Consider the following 22,198-nt stretch of genomic DNA (forward strand, 5'->3'; position numbering starts at 1 on the left):
AAAGAAATACACAGGGCCAACCAAAGTGAAAAAGGTGTCAGATCTGCCCAAGTAACAAAGATCGCAAAGTCAGCAATAGGTGTGGGAAATGCAATGTACCTGTGTGCAATGATCACTGACAGAAAGGCAAAACAGGCAATGCATACAGACAGACAGACACACACGCACACACACACACACACACACACACACACAAAATGGATGTTCACATTTTTCTATTGCTATTCTGGGTCATTTTTATTTTTAAAAAATGTTAAAAAATTAAAAATAAAGATATTTCAAACATGAAATCATTCCTGTATGGTCCTAAATATATTACAAAATTTTATAGAAGTGATTATTCTTAACTAAAATGACAAAAATGTCATTTAAAAAAGCATTGTTTGTATTATGGGTCATTTTTTCACCCACCTATGGAAGAGTGTAGGGGCCAGTCACTCATGCATCTAAGGGTTAAGGGCATATTTTTTCCCCTCTCACAGATGCATCGCTTAAACTCACTGGACATCCATAAGTTATTGTTCAGGAATATTTCAACAGTTTTGCTTTGTCTGATAGTTTCATTTAAACAGTCGTGATAGAGAAATCTATGAACAAAATTGGATCATGTTTTAAGTTTCATTTAATTTAGGCATGTCTAGACGTTTGGGTGCGTATCCAGCGCCGCCAAATGCCTGTGCGCGAAGGCGTCGGCTGTCTGGGCAGAGGGCTTTTGAAGGCCACAATTATCCCGAGAAATACTCTGACAAGTAACGGTAGATAAATCCAAATGTATCAACTAGCTCAGGGGTGCCTAAACTTTTCGGATCGAAGATCTACTTTTCGATCAACTAACCTCACGGGATCTACCCTTACCGACGTGCGCGCGCACACGCACACGCACACACACACACACACACACACACACACACACACACACACACACACACACACGTGCCATGATGAGAAACATCCTGAAACTGAGGCATGCGACGCACTTCAGCATGTTAACTATCGTAGCTCACAAGTACCATTTTAAAGTGCTTCCCTGGACCCTCCTAGATTCCTATTCTTTGCCCGTGCCCTCGGTGAATTGTACACGAAGCAAACTCTGAATGAGAAGAATGACGATAAAAGATAGACCGCAACAGCTCTTATCACAAGCTGCAATTGCAGACTGCTGAGCGCTAACAACTTCCGGTGACATAATCAGGCGCCACCGTAAATTCAAGATTTACCTGCTTTATTTTATTTTTTTAAATATTTATTTTGTGAAAACGAGACTGATAGGATGATTAGGGTGCAGCGTACATGACACAAAAAAATATATTACTAAAGTACAAAGACACACAAATGGTTGTTTGTTTTTTTTTTCTCCTCGACACTCTTCAGATCTACTCGGGACCTGTCTTAGATCTACCGGTAGATCAGGATCAACCTAATGGGCACCCCTGAACTAGCTGATGTAGAGGTGTCACGTGATTTCAGAAACAAACAGTGAGTAGTTTAAACTTGTATCTCATTTCCTCCTTACAGTCCTCTGTCCAGATCACTATATCCTTGGCCACTCTCTTTTCCCATCTCATAGCCCTGTTGCATTGAAGTACTGACAGTGAATGATATTATGGTCAAATTTCCTCAGAGCAGGCCTGCAGGTGGATTTGTGGGCATTTGCTATATTACGTGCCAGGCTTTTTGGATAATCCACATACTGGCGTAGTGAATGGCAAGTGAATGGACAGGACACAAGAATTAAAATCTCGATCAACAGGACGGGTTTGTTAACTGATTGGGAGTGAGAGGTCTTGGCTGCAGATCCCACATAGTCCGGCCTCAGTCCATCGAATCTGGCCAAACTCTTGGAAGGCAGAGGGGATGAAATGAGACCACCAAGATTTCATAGTCATGTGTGCATACACGTTTATAGACGGTATAGCGAGTGTCTCAACATTTGAGACAAAAACCACAATCAATGGATTTCCACGACGTATTAATGTTTCTGTCAGTCCGTATCATAGTGTTGCCAGACAGATTTACGTCGGACATCTCCGCTCTATGGCGGCACACTACTCGACCGGTTAGCATGTCCACCTCACATTGCAGAGATGTAGGGTTCGATTCCGGCTCCGGCCTTCCTCTGTGGAGTTTGCATGTTCTCTCAATGCCTACGTAGTTTTTCTCCAGGTACTCATACATTTCAAAAACATGCTTGGCAGGAACACTGAGATTGTCCCAACGTGTGAGAGTGGGCGCGGATGGTTGTTCATTTCTGTGTGCCCTGCAATTGGCTGGCAACCGATTCAGGGTGTCCTCCGCCTACTGCCCGAAGATAGCTGAGATAGGCTCCAGCACCCCACACCACCCTCGGGAGGATGAGCAAATTAGAAAACCCCTTTTTTTTTAAAAAGTAATTTTTGCATGACTTTTCCATCTAGATATTTGTACAGCAACTTTTCAAAACATGTCAAAAAACACATTTTTATTCTTTGCTTTTTAACCCGGCATTGATTTCATGTTTCATGGTGTTCACTGTTTTTATGTATTTTTTTTCTTTGCATTATTATTATTTAATTTGTACTCCACTACAGCAGTTTGTAGAAGCAGGTAAGAAGCTGAATTTAGACCGAGAAGCAGAAGCAAACAGGACACAGATGTGGTGATGTCCTTACACCTAAAAATATAAAGTAACAATAGAGAGCAGCGCTGAATGCAGATGGCTTGGAAGAAAGCTTGACGTTCTGGCATGGAAGAAAGCTTGTCATGGTAACGTGTCACTGAGCAACTCAAACTTAAATACTGAGAGATATCAGGCCATGCCCAAGGCACCAATAAAGAGCCCCCAATTTTTAGTGTGCAGGAGTCTAATAACAGATTTAACAGATCTACATAACTTAAAACATTTAGTCATCTTTTGGGGGGTGCGGGATCATTTGGGTTTTTTTAGGTTTTATTGTGGAATTTCCAATCGATGGAAAAGGCAGATCATCAACTTTTACTTTATTTTGAAGTTGTAACTCTCTTAATCTTGTTTAATTGAACACGGTGACAACAGACATTGCCTGTGAGTCTTTTCCTGTTGACGATGAGACAAGCTGGGGAGTAATTCAGACACTGATACCTAATGCCAGTGAGACTTTAAATCCAGCTTCTTACTCATTCGGTCTCTCATTTCACCGACGCACAAGCTTGCAGAGTAAAGCTGTCATGTCATCTAAGTTTTCCACCTTTTTCTGTACTGCACTTATACGCACATCCACACTCCTGGGTGTTTGATTCTCCCATTTTTTGTATGTTTTCTGCTTCTCATGGCCATCGGCAATGAACCAAACCAATTACCGTAATTTAATGTCCGTACCCTTCCAGTTGTATTTTGCAATTTTTTCTCTGTTATTGCATTGGTGTGTGTGTGTGTGTGGGTGGGTGAGTCTGAATGTCATACATAATGCACATGAGGAGAACTGACACTGGGCGGGGGGGCTTTTGGGGGGTGGGGATGACGCTTGTCATTCAGAATGTTTTGCCCGAGGGCCGAACCATTCTCATTCACGAAATGTTAACCTCAGCTTTATCTACTGGTTGTTGAGTAGAATTCATTTTGCACACAATATATGTGTAGCAATGTTTCACAAGTGTCTGCCATGCCATTAAAGCAGTCAAGTTATGAAAAATAAGACGCTTAATGCAGCATCCCATCTGTGGACACCACACAGGGAAGCTTGACTGTAACTCGCAATTACTGTCCCTGGTGTTACAAAATTGCTCTTGACTGTTGCGACTCCACACTGTTGACATATTTTTCAGTTTGTCTTTTCTGATAATTGAAACACTTTTGGTAATATATGCTAAAACTGTTAACGTGTCAGGAGTCCGCGAGGGACCTGAACTGTGAAAACTGTGTGGACTTTGGAACTCTAATTTTATTTTTGAGAAATCACAGACAGGAGGCTTGACAGACAAGGTGTCCGTCATTGACCCTGCACTTGCAGATACAATCATAACAAGCAAAACCCTTCAGCCTTGCACTGACCTCTTACCTTGCGCTTCAGGGGTTTTGCCAGTAGAATATGCTTCTCTGGGTGGGCGGTGTCGATCCTTCCTTTTTCAACAACTGAGACTAGCATAAGACTATTTGTGAAATGTTGACTCTTTGGTCAAAAAATACCCATATCTTTTTGGTTTATGTTTTGTAAAGCACTCTGCTACAGCTGTAGCTGTTGTTTCAACGCTCTATGAATAAATAAGGACACAGGGTATTGTATTTGTTCGAGTGAACACAATAACCAACACCCTCAATGTCGTCGGGCCAGCAGAACAAAGAGAAAACGTGACAACAAATTGATAGATGACTAGTTTTGAAATCATAAGTCAAGAAAATTGCTTTTTCAAACAATATTAAAAAGGGGTTTGGCCACGACAAAATGCCTGCAATATCTCTCTTATTATTATGGATTCCAGATGACAATTTGAGATTTTAGTTCAGACTTTAGCAAGCATCATGGAACTTGACGTGCTTGATTTGCCTTCGCGGGCCACATAAAATGATGTGCCGGTTCAGATCTGGCCCCCGGGCCTTGACTTTGACACCTGTGACATAGACAAACAACCATTCATGTTCACAGTCACACCTAAGGAGTATCTAGAGCGTTCAATACACCCATTGTACATGTTTTTGTGAATCACTCAACAAATTTTGTGAGCTGTACGGCTACATGGCGAACATTCAAATGTTCCTAGCAAGTTTAAAACTGCAAACTTCCCTTATAAACACCTCAACATGTATATGATCATCACCAAGACATGTCCACAAGGTTTATTCATTCATTCATTCATTATCCGAACCGCTTTATCCTCACTAAGGTCGCGGGTCCATAAGGTGTAATCTATCAATAAAATAGGCACTGCAAAAACGAGTGAGAACGGAGTGCAACTCAGTATGAGAACTACGCAGTCACAAGTAGATGGCAGCTGCTCGCGTGGCTCCCTGCTGCAATCACATTGATATTTTTAAACCAGACCAAAAGAAAACTGGAGTGTGGTGGGTGATAAGGCTCTGTCGCAACACAGCGGTGTTAAGATGGCTTACACGCTTTTCTCCCCACTGGTTTTATTGTTCTGTATTTATCTCAGTGTGTGTTCTTCTTTTGTGAGTTTATGCATTGTTGCTTCAGTAAAACTATGGCTGTCTCCAAGCTGGATTGACACCGACGAGAGTATTACACATTGTTCACGCGTATGAGTGGACAGCAATTATTAACTGACAAAGATAATGATCAGAATGATAAGTTTACAGGTCCTCTATTTTTTAACCTTTTTCATACTAGAACATTTTGTGGGCCGCATACATCCCATGCCAGTGAGGTCAAGGTCATTATTGCTTGACATACCACTGATGTAACCCCTTCATTTGCATGCCCAAGTACGAGGAGATAAATCCAGGGGACAAGGGATTAGATGTGAAAGAAACCCGACCTGGTGAAGTCTGAAGACTTATTCTATTGCCATGATCGAAGTAAGTAAGATCAAAGTATTAGCCACAGTGAAACCTTCCTTTGGCGTCCCCAGCGCTCCCGTCTGACATCTATGTATCATGATCTGTCACTGAGAGCCACTTGTAAATGCTATAATCCGTTTATATAGGTCAATTATATTGTTTCCAAGTTATGGTTTCATTCATATGAGGGGGAAAAAAAACATACCTTGTCACTGAGCTGCTGCTTCATCAAATAATGCTATGTTTTGTGCAACATTTCACACCAAAGGCTGACACCAGAAATTCATGTGTAGTATTAGGCTACTTCAGCGCACGTTTGTGCTGTTTGAGGCCATAAACACTGAGTGGAATCAAAAGAGAGATAAAAGAGGACGATGCACTTGTGACATTCCTGCTAATTGTTTAGAACGTTCATTCCATTGACACAACCGCCAACTAAATACCACGGTGGAGACAAGTCCTGACACCTGCGATTGAGTCATTCAATACACTCTGCCTCTCCCCCGTTCACCCATTTGTTTATGATCAGGGCCTGACATGGCACTGCAAAATGCCCTCTCTCCCACACAGATATGAAAACTGTTGCCAACTGTTGTACAGCAGTAATAACTTGATTGTACAGGGTGGCCCACTTAAAAGTAGCCCGGATTTTTTTTTTAATTAAAATATTTTTTTAATTTTTTTCAAAACATGTATTTAATTACGTGAATGTTACAAGTGACCCAAGTCTTTCCAAAACCTGTTTTTATTACTTACAGGTTACAAGAGATGCTGGAAGTGTTCCAAAACTGCTCCGGTTATACACGTTGGCGCTGAGCAGACTAATTTAGGTCTCTGCTTCTTCACGTTTGCGAGAGAGCCAGTGTCTCGCCATTTCTTAACCAGGCTCTGAACACAACGTTTAGCCGGTGGTTTTGTTTGTGGGTACTCGCGAGTGAAGGCCTCTTGTGTTTTCTTAATTGATCCGGTTCGCACATAGCCTTCCACAATCACTATTCTCTGCTGCAAGGAAAACACCATTTTCTTGAGGTATGGTACGCACCCGGAGAAGGTAGGAGCACTACTGTTCGTGTATAATCTAAAACAAACAAAAATTGGCTCAGCGCCAACGTGTATAACCGGAGCAGTTTTGGAACACTTCCAGCATCTCTTGTAACCTGTAAGTAATAAAAACAGGTTTTGGAAAGACTTGGGTCACTTGTAACATTCACGTAATTAAATACATGTTTTGAAAAAAATTAAAAAAATATTTTAATTTAAAAAAAAATCCGGGCTACTTTTAAGTGGGCCACCCTGTATAATTGCAACACAGACACATGCAGTTGAAGGGTAATGAGCGCGCACAGATGTAGTCACTAAATGAAATTGTGCCACTACCAATTATGACTCAATTATTGTTTGATAGATTTTTTTCCACAAACAACTGCAGAAAATTGTGTCATTGAATTTCATTGAATTGTTTGTTTCTTCTAACTTTGCCATCCACGAGTCATCCGTTCATCCATCGATCCATCCATCCATTCATCTACCTATTTTCTTCTGCTTATCTTCTTGACTCAAGGGCCAGCTGCCTAACTAGGGAACGTGGAATGTGCCAGGAACACCTGGCCAGGGCAGCGTCCAGGAAGCATCCTTACCAGATGACCTAGCCACCTCATTTGGCTCCTTTCGATGCGGAGGTGTCACCCTTTTCTGACTGAGCCCAACGACATCCTTTGCTGATTCTCATCCACTACCCATGATGGAAATATTCTTTCTTGTTGTAGCTGTGAGAGGAAGTTGGAGATCTTTTCAAACAGTTGATCCCCGAAACTTGGAAACAGCCTCATTTTTAAACATATCCGGTGTCCTTTCTTGGAATTCACTCAGAGAGATTCTACTTGTGATATGTAGCGTTTTGTGTGTGTGTGTGTGCGCGCGTGTGTGTGAGTCTAGTTTCCAGTTCCTATCCAACCAAAGAATTCTGAAGCCTGCTTTCTCAGCTGTGAAATACGCTATGAAGGCCAGCTAACACTTTTATTATGAGGAGCTTTGTGGTCTTCATTATGGGAATTGAGAAAACCTTTGGCAGACATGAGTCGGTACCGCGCATATTTTTATACTGGCAGCGAGACTGACCAACCATCTTCGTCTTTGATGGGGCATATTGGGTATGGGCTTTCATCATTATACCACAGTTAGTAAAACACCCTTTCAAAATAATGACAAACCCAGTGTGCTCTCTGACCGGTGTTGTCATTCCAATCGTGTTTGCATGTTTGTACACAAGCTGTTTTGCACTTGGGCTTGAGTGGAATCAAATGAGCACCAGAGGTTCGTAAAGAACTACGCTTATGTGTTTTGTTCCACATCAGCAGCACATCTCTTGAAATAATGGCCAGCACTGAGACTGACAGGCTATCAAAGACTGGCAATACCAAACTTCTTAACACACACACAAATACAAGATTTAACCAGAGATGGAAAGGTAAGCCCTGTTTTAGACGCACATGTACAATATAAGTGTGTTTGCAGTGCACTGCCATGTAAAACTTGAGGTTTCAGAAGCAAACATGTCATTTCACAATTGTTCCTTTATGTGGGAGTAAGAACACTAACCGTAATACACAACACGACACATTCCAAATAGCTGTCACCTCATCAACAGTCGAGTGCAGCAATCTCACAATGTGGCAATTCACTCCCTCCACTTTCATAACGAGTTTATTAAGGCGACGGCACTCCAGGGCCCGTGATAAATCATGATATTTGGCTTGTCTTGGGTACAAACCACAAAGTTGCCGAGGCACTGTGAGTCAAAAACATACAGAAAAAGCACTATAATGAAGTGGCCTTAAGCACATTGGCCATTAATCCTGAGAAGGGGGTTGTGAAAACACACAAGGCAAGCATCATCTTGGATAAAGTTGAACAGCCACTTTCCGACAGTAGTTCAAAGACAAAGTTGATTCAAGTATTGTGAGCCTACCTTCGTGAGAGGGTGTGCTGCCGAGGGATCATTGGTGTTTCAAGTCGAGAGCGGACGCATCAAACCTTCAACCTTGTGTGGCAGTAAAGGAAGCAGATGAGAAGAAGATTTTTGGACTCTGTGTACAGCGCCACAGAGTCTCCCCCGCAGTCAGCAAGCAGCAGCAGCAGCAGCAGCAGCAACAGCTCCACAGCCGGTCGGAGAGATCCGAGCGGCGGCAGAATGAAAGAGACGGACTTGCTGCTGCTGTCTTTCCCCGACCCTGAAGCTCACACTGACTCTTCAGATCTCTGCTGCTTGCTCTGCTTTCTCCCGCTCTACTTAAAGCTCTTCCTTGCACACACATGGATTCCCCGCATTGCATCTCTCTCTCGTTCTCTCTCTCTCCACTCCGTCTCTCTTTCTCGCACTCACATGCACACAGAGCCCTCTCACTAAGGGTGCTTGCCCCACATTGCAGATTGTCTTTCAATGGACCCCAACATCACTGCCCACGTTTATTGATTCAACAAAAAAAAAAATAGATATTATATTCTCACTGTTGACCTGGGAAAACCCAAGAGAGGGATAACACGGAAGCGCTACAAGATGATGAAAAATTCCCAACCTGCTCGCATGAGGCTTCCTGCAGGGTGGGTGAGGGTGACACGGGTGACACGGCTTTGCTTTGAAGTGCAAATGAAATGTCATGCATGTTAGCTAATGAGCCCAAATACTACAGTGGCAAAGGCACGCTTGTGGGTGTTTTTATATTCACATGTGCCATGCTGAATTGAAATGCAATTTTTGAAAACTCCAGAGGACTTGACTCCAAGCGCAATTCACACAAGGAAAAACAAAACAAAAGACCAATCCTTGGTCATTTCTCAGGGATGGCAATTTTCCGCGGATACGCGGAAATCTGCAGTTTTATTTCTTGAATTGATCATCTTTATGAATCGTCTAAATCCGTTGAGAAAATTTTAGGGGGGGTCAGGTACCTTATCGTCGAGTTTTCACGAGCTCTCCCGATCAGTCTTTCAATCTTCCGATTGTAAACAGCCCTGCGATTGGACGTGTATGATGTCTTACTTATTGTGATTGGTCGCCCCGTCCAGGCCACGCCCCTTTCCGCTTTTTTCATCACTAGCCATTGTCATCCCTGGTTTCTGTGCTGCAAGGAGGGAAGTGAACGACTGTCACCTTAAGGGTAAAACTCATTTGAGGTGTACAGAGTGGTAGAATGTAAACCACCCAGCCATCCATTATCCTGCTTACTTGCTTATTCCAGTCCGTCGTAGCCGAAGACGACGTTGCGCTCCCCCATCCTTCGATCCCCGCGCTGTTGACGCCGCTGATGCGAACGTTGGTGCGCCCTCAGACCCGCCAGAGTAGCGCAGCCGCGCCCGCAAAGGTCGCAGCGATAGTGGCCGTCCATAACCGGTCCGGCATGTCGCTTCTCCCTGCGCTGCAGGGCCGCCAGGTTGTATGAGGCGTCGTGATGCGCTGCGCCCTCCAGGGTGCGTCGTCGCCACTCCACCCGATCCGATGCTGCTTCCTCCATGTTGGTCGGATCGATGGCGAACTTCTTGAGAGTGACCTTTATGCTGTCTTTAAAACGCTTCAGCTGCCCGCCGCTGCTCCTCTCCCCCGTACTTAATTCACCGTACAGCACCTTCTTCGGGAGTCTGCTTAGACAGCCGTCCAAATGCTGCAGCTGACGACCCGATCCGCCTTTGGATCTCGGGTGTGAGATCGAGCTTCATGTTGACAGATGAGCCAAGGTAGGCGAAGTTGCCAGTGTTCTTCAGAGCATTTTCCCCGGAGTGGAAGATAAAGGGGTCAGTGTCGGTGGTCTGCTGCAAAATCTCTGTCTTTGTTGCATTTAGGACGAGGCCAGCGCGGGTATACGTGTCCGTGAGGACGTCAAGGGACAGCTGCAGTCCTGGTGGCGTGTGACTCAGCATTGCAGCGTCATCGGCATACTGCAAGTCCAGTACAGACGTGTTACTGATCTTCGTTCTGGCTTTCAATCTTCTTAGGTTAAAAAGGCTGCCATCGAGACGGTAATTGATCGAGATACCGTCTCGTATTGGGTCGGTATTGTTGTAAACATGTTTCATCATGACAGCAAGGTAGATGTTGAACAGGATGGGTGCAAGGACACATCCCTGTTTGACCCCCACAGCCACTGGGAAAGGGTCGGACTTTTCACTTCCACACACCACCCGGCCTTGCATACCATGGTGAAGGGCCTTTAACACCGCAACAAATTTTGGGGGGCAACCAATGCGTCCCAGCACACCCCATAGGAGCTCCCTGCAGATTGTATCGAAAGCCTTAGCTAGATCTATGAAGGCGATGTAGAGGTTCCGATGTTGTTCTCTACATTTTTCTTGTAGCTGGCGCAAGACGAAGATCATGTCTGCAGTGCAGCGGTCTCTGCGAAAGCCGCACTGTGATTCGGGGAGCACGTCATCGACTATGGTGGAAAGAAGTCTGAAGAGCATAATGCGGGCAAGGACTTTCCCTGCCGTTGCCAGTAGAGAGATGCCCCTGCTATTTCCGCATGCAGCTTTGTCGCCTTTCCGCTTGTATATATAGATGATGTTAGAATCTTTCCAAGCTTGTGGCACGTCTTCCCCCTCCCAACATTCCCACAGGAAACCGTGGATATCGTCCAGGAGGGCTTGCCCGCCAAACTTCAATAGCTCGGCAGGAATCCCGTCTGGACCAGAGGCTTTGTTGTTCTTCAGGCCATGGAGAGCAGATTTTGTTTCTTCCAGCATTGGTGGTGTGCTTAGTTCTTCTCTCTGCGGGAGGGGAGGGGAGGGATATCGTCGAGAATCGTGGGATCGGATGGGTTGATCCTATTTAAGAGTTCCCGAGAGTACTCAGCCCACCTTGCGAGTATAGAAGGGCGGTCAATGAGTAGGTGATCGCCGTCGGCTGATCGCACGGGGCTTACAGAACCCTTTATTGGGCTGCAGACAGCTTTCAGACCGTCATAGAATTGGTGAAGCTGATTTTGGTCGGCGTGCTGTTGTAGTTGATTTGCGTAGGAGGTCCACCAGGTGTTCTCCAGCGTTCTTAATTGCCGCTGGGCCTCTGCGCATTGCGTGCGGAAATTATTCCATGCCTGCGGGGAACCCGAACGCAATGCATGGTCGTGTGCTTCGTTTTTCTTCTTTAAGAGATTCTTGATGGAAGTGTTGTTCTCGCAGAACCAGTCGCGATGTTTGCGACTAGTTACGCCAAGAACCTCTCGTGCTGTTGTGAGGATCCCTTTGCTGGTGTTCTCCCATCTTTCGGAGAGGCTCTGGTCTTCGTTTGATGCTGGGTCACTGCTGTCGTCTCGTTGTTGGAGCCATTGAGCAATAGCTCCCTGAAACTCGTTTCTGTACCCTGGGTCGAAGATCTTGTTGATGTTTATTTTTGGTACAGCTGGAGTTCTTCTTGCCGGTGGACAGATGCGGATGCGTAGAGAGCTCACAACCAGCCGATGGTCAGTGGATGCTTCCGCTCTACGCATGACACGCGTGAGGGAGACAAATTTCCGGTCCACTTGACGGACGATGACATAGTCAAGCAGATGCCAGTGACGGGAGCGAGGATGCATTCAGGTGGTCTTGTGCATGTCACGGAGCTGGAACATGGTGTTTGTTATTGCTAGCTCATGCTCCGTGCATAAAGTTAGTAGGCGTTCTCTGTTTGGGTTGCATGAGCCGATACCGTGTTTGCCGATGACTCTGTTCCAGGTCATCCAGTCTCTGCCAACTCTGTTGAAATCCCCGTGTAGGAGGATGGAGTCCCTCGGGTCGATGTTACTCAGCTATTGGCTCAGCAGTAGATAAAAAGCGTCCTTGGAAGCCTCGTCGGATGTGAGGGTCGGGGCGTATACACTAAGGAGGGTGACAAAGCGTCCGTGGGCCAGTGGAATTCGCCATGTCATAAGGCATTCGGAGACGCCGATTGGAGACGTTGGGATTGATCTTAGTAGGCTCTGCTTCACAGCAAAGCCGACCCCATATAGTCTTCTGTTGTCATTGGGGAGACCCTTCCAGAAGAAGGTGTAGCCACCTCCAGGCTCCGACAGAGAGCCTTCCTCATGGAAGCGGGTCTCACTCAGAGCCGCGATGTCAATGTTATACCGGCGCAGTTCTTCTGCTACCAGTGCGGTTTTTCTGGAGGGTCGATCTTCGTTGTCCAGGAGCGTACGTATGTTCCAGGTTGCTACCTTGAGAGAGGTATGTGAACTTTCCCTGTTGTTGCGGCCGCTAAAAAGGGGACTCCCGACGGGTGCGGCTACCCGTCCCGGGTTTAGTCTTGGGGCAGACATTTTTCTAGGTCACTTTTTCTAGACCATTCCTCGGAGTGAGGGAGGCAGTGCGGACCCTGAAAATGGCTGCCTCGTCACTCGGATGCTCACCGGAGAGCGCCGCTGCCCCATTTTTCCAGCAACTCAACGACGCCGACCCGAGCCGCCCACATGCAGGGGGTGTGCTGAATGCTTCCAGTCTGTCATAACCTGCCCCCGTCGCCCACCTGCCCCGTCGCCGCAGGACTTTGTCAATGATGTGATGAAGCGGGGTGAAGGGGAGGGGTGCAAATGGTGTTCGATGATGTTTTACGTGGAAGGGGCCTGAACAATGCCCAGTCCACGACTTGACCTCACTACCCTTGAGTCAGCGGCAAGGAAGAGTCCAAGACGGCTGAGGGCTGTGTGGTTGCAGTGAGCTGCTGGGTCTGCAGTCTGTCGCAGTCCGCTTCAGGAGGCCAGCCCACCTGGCCCGTTGATTTTCTGTTAGGGTTTTCTCCCTTAGCCTTTCACATTTAGTGTACCCACAAGGCAGCAGGACCAATTTGACCCATAGCTGGGGGAGGGATTGGTGAATAATCGGGACGTATCCACATCCGTGGGCCCAGCACTCAACACCTCTGGTGCTCCCTCCTGCTCCGAGATCCCTAGCTGATCAGCTGGCATGTTGCCATTACCGTGGTGCACCTCTGGGAGGTTACGCTAGGGTCTTGTCGGGGAGAGGCTATAGTCTTGCGCATCACCTCGACCTGTGTGATTGTCACACCGCAACACATCCATTATCCAAGCCAAAACTGAACCCACGACGCTGTGAGACAGATGTGCTAACCGGTTGACTACCGTGCTAACCAGTCCCATCGCCGTGCTGCCGAGATTGTAATCCCGGATTGATTAACTGTAAGAAAGCAGTGCTGTCCAGGAGGACTTCAAAGATGACTTCATTGACTGCCATCTGTTTTCACAGCAGATATCTCCATATTCTCAGCTGCTTACGAGCATGAAGAAAACGAGACCTTCCTAATTCAACAGAGAACTTTTGTTTCCAACTTTTTCTGTTATTTAGTCATCAACGGTAATACACTAAAAAGTGTATACCCAAGTCAAGCAGTCGTGACTTTGACGTTTTTGTGTTTTCCTTTTGTGACACTTCAAACTGTATAACAACAAAAACAAGACTGAGATGTGATTTTTGATGGCAAAAAAATTATTTATTTACAGATGTATGACTTTGGAATGCACTATGAGCGCTGCTGAGCCGCTGCATGGCTCATGTTGAATGTTCTCTCTCTCTTTTACATGGTGCTTACGGTGTGAGGTGCCTAAACCTATCCGACTTTCAACATAGTGGCATTTCTCGACCTCATTAACGACGTGACAAGCTGTGATTCACCGCCTACTCTTTATTTTCGACTCAAAAGCGGTGCCGATCTCCAATCCTAAGTGACGTAAAATCACCACCGACAGTAATCTGTCGGTCGCCACAGTGGTTTACAGACCTGAATTGCAGAGACAGGCTGAGCGAGACAGGTTGAAAAACGCACTTTAGAAATATATGCCGTAACAGTAAACAATAGACTTCCATCTGACAAATTGAAATGTCCATCGAAGTGAATGAGTCAAGAGGTTGTTGCAACCAAGGTTGGGAGGGTTACTTTTAAAATATACTCCAATACAGTTACTAGTTACCTGTTAAAAATGTAATCTATAATAATTTTCTAAGTAATCTAATATTAAAGTAATGGGATTTAATAACTCTTAATTACTTTTGGATTACTCCAAAACCAAATATGTCAATGAGAGCATATAAATTAATGCATAAATAAAAATATCATGACAATATACATTGTATACAGTAGACCCCAATTATGTAATTGTAAAGTAATTGAATGTTCGTACAAGTATTTGCGCTTATCAGCAAAAGCTTTACTTGTTACTCGGGAATAGTAAACGACAGTGTAAACGGTAACATAAATTTACTTACCCCGCATGCACGTGGTGGTTACTCAGGCAACCCGATACCAGCTCTTTACGGGATGTCGAACAATGTCGTAAAGTCCAATGCATGTAGTCCTTATATGATACGAATCAAATCAATCATTATACAAGATGCTTGTGTAGCTCATGGCAAGATAAAGAATCCTGAGCTACAGTAAGTGCTACAGTAAGATTTAATAAAATTATATCACGTTTGATCAGGCCTTTTTATTCTTCCCTCCCTCATATATATATATATATATATATATATATATATTAGAGCTGTCCAACGATTAAAATATATTATCTAATTAAAAATGTAACTGTCATAATTAACTCAAATTCACTCAAAGTTAATCGTGATTACTCACGCATTTTTATCATTTCTGAATTTCCTTTTATATTTTATAGAATATATATATTCAATATGGAATCATGAATCTGTTTTCTATAATAATAATAATAATAATACATTTTATTTGTGGGCGCCTTTCGAGAAACTCAAGGACACCTTACAACAAGCAGTTAAAATCACGAGTACAATGTTAAAAACAACATCAAATAAGAAAAAATAAATACAACAAAAATAAATAAATAAATAAAATAATGGCTTTATGGTCTGAGTGAATAGTGAAATCTATGTGCAAAATGCAAATATTTTCTGAAATAACAATTTCGATTTTCCAATTTTACATGAAGATTTTTCACTTGGAGCAGTTATTCACACAATATTACTGTCCATCAACAACAGAGAAAAAATATTTTGTCACACAACATCTGCCTTAACAGCTCTTTTTAGGGAATCAAAACAGAGCAATATAATATTATAATGTGCACATCTAAGGTAAACTAGTACTCAGCCTACAGTGGATTAAAGCCATGGTTGCATACTTCGTTTTTCTCAAATTTGCTTTGAACACAGCAGTCAGGCTATGTTGATTCTGTTGGTCCTTCCTGCGCGGAAGTCTCTCTACGGTTTTATGTAGACATCATTTCAGATGACGACACTTGGTTCGATGACAACACTGGAGACATTTTATTTTCAGCTAGGTCGCTACCACTGCACCGCTGAACTCTTGACGTGCCTCAGTAGCGCACCGCCGCTGTCAGACGAACACAGAGACGCGCCACCTGCTATATTTATATGGCCACGGAACACTGTAACCTTCAACACAAAATAGTTCCAAACAAGTACCAATCGAGTCAGTGGCATACATCGTATTCGACAGACTACCTGCTCTTTATTCACCAGAGGCTCATCAACCTCGTCTCTTATTTTTCTCCCAAAAAGTGTCTTCTCCCGCTTGGTGTACCTTAGCCTTCTCAGCTACGTACAATCTCTGTATACAGCTTGTAATGAAGGCTCACGGTGGCAATCCGTAGTGAAGTCGGTAGATGAAATGCAAATGATTTCAGCTTGAGTCGAGCTGTGGACAATGTTGACAGGCTTGCATGCAGTAGCCATACATTTAGCTATGGCTTCAGCAAATTTGTTCTTTGTCGTGTTATCCATTTTTCCCCTTTAAATGATCCATAGCTGTCCGTCTTAGAAGAGGGGGCGGAGTACTCACATCAGCTGTGTTCTTGGCCATCAAGTGGTATTTCAGTCTCGACGTGCAAAAATGATAGCTCAGTTTACGACTGCAAAACATATAGGTAACTTTGGTCTTTCTTGTCAGTGGAACAATCTGGCAACTTTTTAAAAGTAAACTTTCCATTCATAAACTCTTTAAGTTTAGGCTGTGCAGCGCGCTTGTTGTTATGTTTCTGGTGTATTTATAGAGCAACGTAACATGCGCTGCGACGTGGTGCCGCATTAATCTCGTGAGAAAATTTTTTATCCAATTAAAATTCATTTAAATGATCCTAATGCCAATAAAAATGCGCTAAACTGACAGCTGTAATAGAATATATATATATAAGAAAGAATATATATATATATATATATATATATATAGGATGCCACACAATAGCGGCACAAAGAGAGTATATATATATAGCGGCTGGATAGCTCAGTTGGTAAGGCATCGGTTTGGCATACGGGAGACGGTGGTTCGAATCCCGCTTGGGGCAAAAGAATGAGCACATAACACCATCCAGTATGGGTCCTAGGGCAAGATCCTTAACGCTAATGCCTACCTCATACAATGATGAGAGACAAAAAAATGAATGACACGCCAGCTCAGACGTCGCCCGGCCAAACAAGGTCTGCGTCAGGTGCTGGGGAACCAGAGCACCTTGATGAAAAATGGGCTACTGGAACAAAGCGGAGATGGGTGAGATGCGATAACATGGCTCTGTTGGAATGCTACTACTCAAGCAACCCTAGTCAGAGGGGTTACATGCAGAGAATGTGGGCTAAATGGTTACTTCGAAACCCACAGTTACGGTTGACCACGAAACAACTAGTAGCTCAGTGTTCCAACATCCACAAACGGCAACTGCTGTCACAACATGAGATTGATGAGGTACAACGCAGGTTCCATGGTGAAGGGCCCCAGGCTGCCAGATCAGAGGAGGAGGTCATACAAGAGATTGGGAGGCAAGCCCCAATGAATGCAGATGATGAGATTGGGTGGCCTGACGGAGGCCCAGAGAGGTGTGATGAAAAGGCCGATACCCGAGAGGTACATCCAGATGACCATACCTGAAGCACTAGAAACTGCCAAACAAAGGCTCCAAGCCTTGTCCAGTCGCCTAAAGCGGTACACGAAAGAGAATGAGGCCAGGCGAATAAACGGGCTGTTCGCAACACAACCTGCGAAAGTGTACGCTCAGTGGCAGGGTCCTAACAACAGAGCTGACCCACCAAGACTGGAAACTGAAAGGTACTGGAAAGGCATATGGGAGAAGGAGGTTGCACATAACAGCAGTGCACAATGGCTGGTGACCCTACGAGAGGAGCACAGCAACCCCCCTGAACAGTACCCAGTTACCATAACAGTGGCAGACATACAGGAAAGAGTCTCAGATATGAAGAACTGGACAGCACCAGGCACGGACATGGTCCACACCTACTGGCTAAAGGACTAAAGAAACTCACAGCACTCCAGGAGCGCCGAGCAGCACAAATAAACCAGCTGCTGAGGGATGGGACTCACCCAGAATGGCTAACCGAAGGGCGAACGATCCTGATCATGAAGGATCCCTCGAAGGGTGCAGCCCCATCCAACTATCGGCCAATAACCTGTCTCTCCACAACATGGAAGCTCATGTCAGGCATCATTGCGGCTAAGATAAGTGAACACATGGATCAATACATAAGAGAGAACAGAAGGGCATTGGTAGAGATACCAGAGGAGCCAAACATCAGCTCCTGGTTGACAGAACAGTCGCACAAGACTGCAGGTCCCGACGTACCAACCTGTGCACAGCTTCGATTGATTACAAGAAAGCCTATGACTCGATGCCACATACATGGATCACTGAATGCTTGGAATTGTATAATGTGAACAGGACCCTAAGAGCCTTTGTTGCGAACTCGATGAGGATGTAGAAAACCACACTTGAAGCCAATGGCAAGCCACTTGCCCAAGTGTCCATCAAATGTGGCATATACCAAGGTGATGCACTCTCCCCACTGCTGTTCTGCATAGGACTAAACCCCCAAAGCCAAGTAATCACCAAGACAGGCTATGGATACCGCCTCAGAAATGGAGCTACAATCAGTCACCTCGTCTACATGGATGACATAAAGCTGTATGCTAAGAGCGAAAGGGACATAGATTCCCTGATCCACACAACCAGGATCTACAGCAGCGATATCGGGATGTCATTCGGGCTTGAGAAATGTAGTCGGATGGTGACTAAGAGAGGAAAGGTAGTCCGCACTGAAGGGGTCTCACTCCCTGAAGGAACAATAGCAGACATTGAGGACAGCTACAAGTACCTTGGTATACCACAAGCCAATGGCAACCTTGAACTGGCAACAAGGAAAGCGGCTACGGCCAAATACCTCCAGCGAGTGAGGCAAGTCCTAAGAAGCCAGCTCAATGGCAAGAATAAGACCCGGGCAATAAACAGCTAGGCCCTGCCAGTGATCAGATACCCTTTAGGAATAATAAGGTGGCCAAAGGAAGAGATTCAGACCACGGACGTTAAGACCCGAAAGCTCCTAACCATGCATGGAGGGTTCCATCCCAAATCCAGCACCCTGAGACTGTACGCAAGCCGAAAGGAAGGAGGCCGGGGACAAGTGAGGGTGAGAGCCACTGTCCAGGATGAAACATCCAAGCTCCATGAATACATCAAGGAGAAGAATCCAACGGATGACGTACTCAGAGAATGTCTCAGACAATGGGGAACAGTGGCTAGGAGCAGGCCTTGAGCACCAGAGCCATCGAGGCCCAGATATACCACACCAGACAAGACCCAAGGTGTAGGTTGTGCAAAGAGGCACCTGAGACGATCCAACACATAACTGCATAGTGTAAGATGCTGGCAGGGAAAGCCTACATGGAACGCCATAACCAGGTGGCTGGCATAGTCTACCGAAACATCTGTGCGGAGTATGGACTGGAAACCCCAAGGTCAAATTGGGAAACACCTCAGAAGGTGGTGGAGAATGACAGAGCAAAGATCCTGTGGGACTTCCAGATCCAGACTGACAAGATGGTAATGGCAAACCAACCAGATATCGTGATCATAGATAAAGGGCAGAGGAAAGCCGTTGTAGTGGATGTACCGGTCCCAAGTGATGGAAACATCAGAAAGAAGGAACACGAGAAACTCGAGAAATACCAAGGGCTCAGAAAGGAGCTGGAGAGAGCCTGGAAGGTAAAGGTGACAGTCGTGCCTGTGGTGGTCGGCGCACTCGGGGCAGTGACCCCCAAACTAGATGAGTGGTTGCAACAGATCCCGGGAACAACATCGGACATCTCAGTCCAGAAATGTTTAGTGCTGGGAACAGCAAGGATACTGCGCAGAACCCTCAAGCTTCCTGGCCTCTGGTAGAGGACCCGAGCTGAATGAGGGACGGACACCACCCGAGGGGTGAGATGAGGAATTTTTTATTTATATATATATATATATATATATATATATATATATATATATATATATATATATATATATATATATTTCTCTCTTTGTGCCGCTATTGTGTGGCATCCTTTGCTTTCACCGCACCATCTACTCCTGTTAAGAGACTGAAGCTTTAAGAAAATCAAATAAATACCTACTATATAGCTTTAGTGAATACCACAGTATGTAGTATACTTTTACAGCAGTTTCATCACACCACAAATTCCATTCTTCTCCTGAGGAAATAACGTGCTCACATTTCTTTTGGAAGCAATGGGTATGGAGGCTATTTTATAATCACACTAAACGTCACATCTTCAAAATGGTGCTCTGTGTCAAATTATTGGTTACTTTCAGAAGAACAGAATCTGTCAAGCTTCATTTGGTCAATTGATTTTGTTCACGACTAATTTGCTAGGTGCACTCATAGGCAATCATTAAATGTGAGTGGAGGAAATGCAGGTTCAACAAGAGGGCAGACATTTCAGACATTTACATCACAAACATATTTTGAATTATTCGTGCATGAAATACAATGGACCTGCACAGTGTTATCCAACACGATAAAAATCGACCATGGGCCTGTGGGGTAAATATGGCTTTTGTTTTTCAGTTCAGTGACCACTGGTGGTGAACATTTCATCAAATGAACCTTTGAAGGACCATTTTTTCACCGTCAAATATGTCGCACTATCGAGAGTATCATTGGTCAAAGAAACATTGATATTTTAGTTGAGTATTAGGATGTATCAGTTTAATATGAGAATGGTCTTAAAGTTCTTAATGCCTTGCTCTCCCACTGCTGGAATTTGACTTTGCTGACATTCAATTTAATTCTGGAAGCTAATTGGTCACTCAGAAAGAAAATAAGTGAACTTCTTACAAAGAATTCTTTCCTTATAGGAATTATTGGAGATTTCATTGACTTTTTGTGTTTTCTAATTTTCAGAGGCACACGAGAATGAGACCGAAACCAAGGAAATCAGCTGACCGAGGAAAAGTGGCATGCCTGAAATGTTCAAAATTTTCTAGCCATGCAACTTTTCCATGGATCCGCTGATTTGCTTGTTTTTTTACTTCACACATGCCAGTGTGAATTATTCAACATTGATTTGACTTGACTTGTCATGCCACAATTCAGCCATCATGAACCATATTGATCACACACTCTTGAGTAAAACCATTATGGATTGAAACACAATTAGAAAAGGTGTTGACTATTCAATTTACAAGCTCCATGAAGTAAAATTGAAAATATTTATAGGAAAATGGCTTCAGCACTCACACCCGTCACTAGACAGGCAGACCACAGCTTTATTATTCATATCTTCGTGTTTCATAGTACTAATTCGTGTTTTACAGAATACTAATGATGAATTGTTTATGACTAAGACATTAAAAATATAAAGAAACAGTGGGGTGATTTTGTTTGATTGACGCCCTTACCAGAATTAATGTGACAAATGTAAGCTTATGCGACAAATACGTTACTGTTGGTATGCACATTTTTCAAAGTGAATCTGCAGTTTTTGTATGTACAGTGTGAGTGTGTGTGTGTGTGTGTGTGTGTGTGTGTGTGTGTGTGTGTGTGTGTGTGTGTGTGTGTGTGTGTGTGTGTGTGTGTAATATTTATTCAATTGTACACAAATGTTCGCTAAAAAAAGGGCGGCCTGGTAGTCCACTGGTTAGCACGTCGGCTTCACAGTGCAGAGGCATCGGGTTCGATTCCAGCTCCGGCCTCCCTGTGTGGAGTTTTATTTCCCTCATAAAGTGGTGACATAAGCTTTGTAGTCACTGCCTCGATGGAGAGGAAAACGCTTGCCATAAAATCTGCAAAACTTGGGCTATCATTCTTTCAAAGGTTTATATGACCATAAGTCGAGATGTCAAAATAAAAGAGCCATTGAGGCCCAGATATACCACACCAGACAAGACCCAAGGTGTAGGTTGTGCAAAGAGGCACCTGAGACGATCCAACACCTAACTGCATAGTGTAAGATGCTGGCAGGGAAAGCCTACATGGAACGCCATAACCAGGTGGCTGGCATAGTCTACCGAAACATCTGTGCGGAGTATGGACTGGAAACCCCAAGGTCAAATTGGGAAACACCTCAGAAGGCGGTGGAGAATGACAGAGCGAAGATCCTGTGGGACTTCCAGATCCAGACTGACAAGATGGTAATGGCAAACCAACCAGATATCGTGATCATAGATAAAGGGCAGAGGAAAGCCGTTGTAGTGGATGTAGCGGTCCCAAGTGATGGAAACATCAGAAAGAAGGAACACGAGAAATTCGAGAAATACCAAGGGCTCAGAAAGGAGCTGGAGAGAGCCTGGAAGGTAAAGGTGACAGTCGTGCCTGTGGTGGTCGGCGCACTCGGGGCAGTGACCCCCAAACTAGATGAGTGGTTGCAACAGATTCCGGGAACAACATCGGACATCTCAGTCCAGAAATGTGCAGTGCTGG

The 22,198-nt window shown here is 44.6% G+C and overlaps 2 protein-coding genes across 3 annotated transcripts in view; one reads left to right on the forward strand and one right to left on the reverse strand.

Moving 5' to 3' along the window:
• Positions 1–8,869, reverse strand: part of opn7b (opsin 7, group member b) — a 61,152-nt gene extending 52,283 nt beyond the window's left edge. Inside the window, exon 1 of the mRNA XM_052056811.1 lies at positions 8,439–8,869. The gene's annotated coding sequence lies outside the window, so the exon portion shown is untranslated. The remainder of the gene's footprint in view (positions 1–8,438) is intronic.
• Positions 1–19,762, forward strand: part of LOC127594953 (uncharacterized) — a 352,607-nt gene extending 332,845 nt beyond the window's left edge. Inside the window, exon 3 of one of the 2 annotated variants that reach the window (XM_052056685.1) lies at positions 19,183–19,762. In XM_052056685.1, the coding sequence (XP_051912645.1) occupies positions 19,183–19,662 (480 nt within the window). In that variant the 3' untranslated portion in view covers positions 19,663–19,762. The remainder of the gene's footprint in view (positions 1–19,182) is intronic. The other variant, XM_052056677.1, reaches the window with a different exon arrangement.
• Positions 19,763–22,198: the final 2,436 nt, after the last annotated feature.

Source organism: Hippocampus zosterae, chromosome 2 (assembly GCF_025434085.1).
Source record: "Hippocampus zosterae strain Florida chromosome 2, ASM2543408v3, whole genome shotgun sequence".
Taxonomy (NCBI): Eukaryota; Metazoa; Chordata; class Actinopteri; order Syngnathiformes; family Syngnathidae; genus Hippocampus; species Hippocampus zosterae.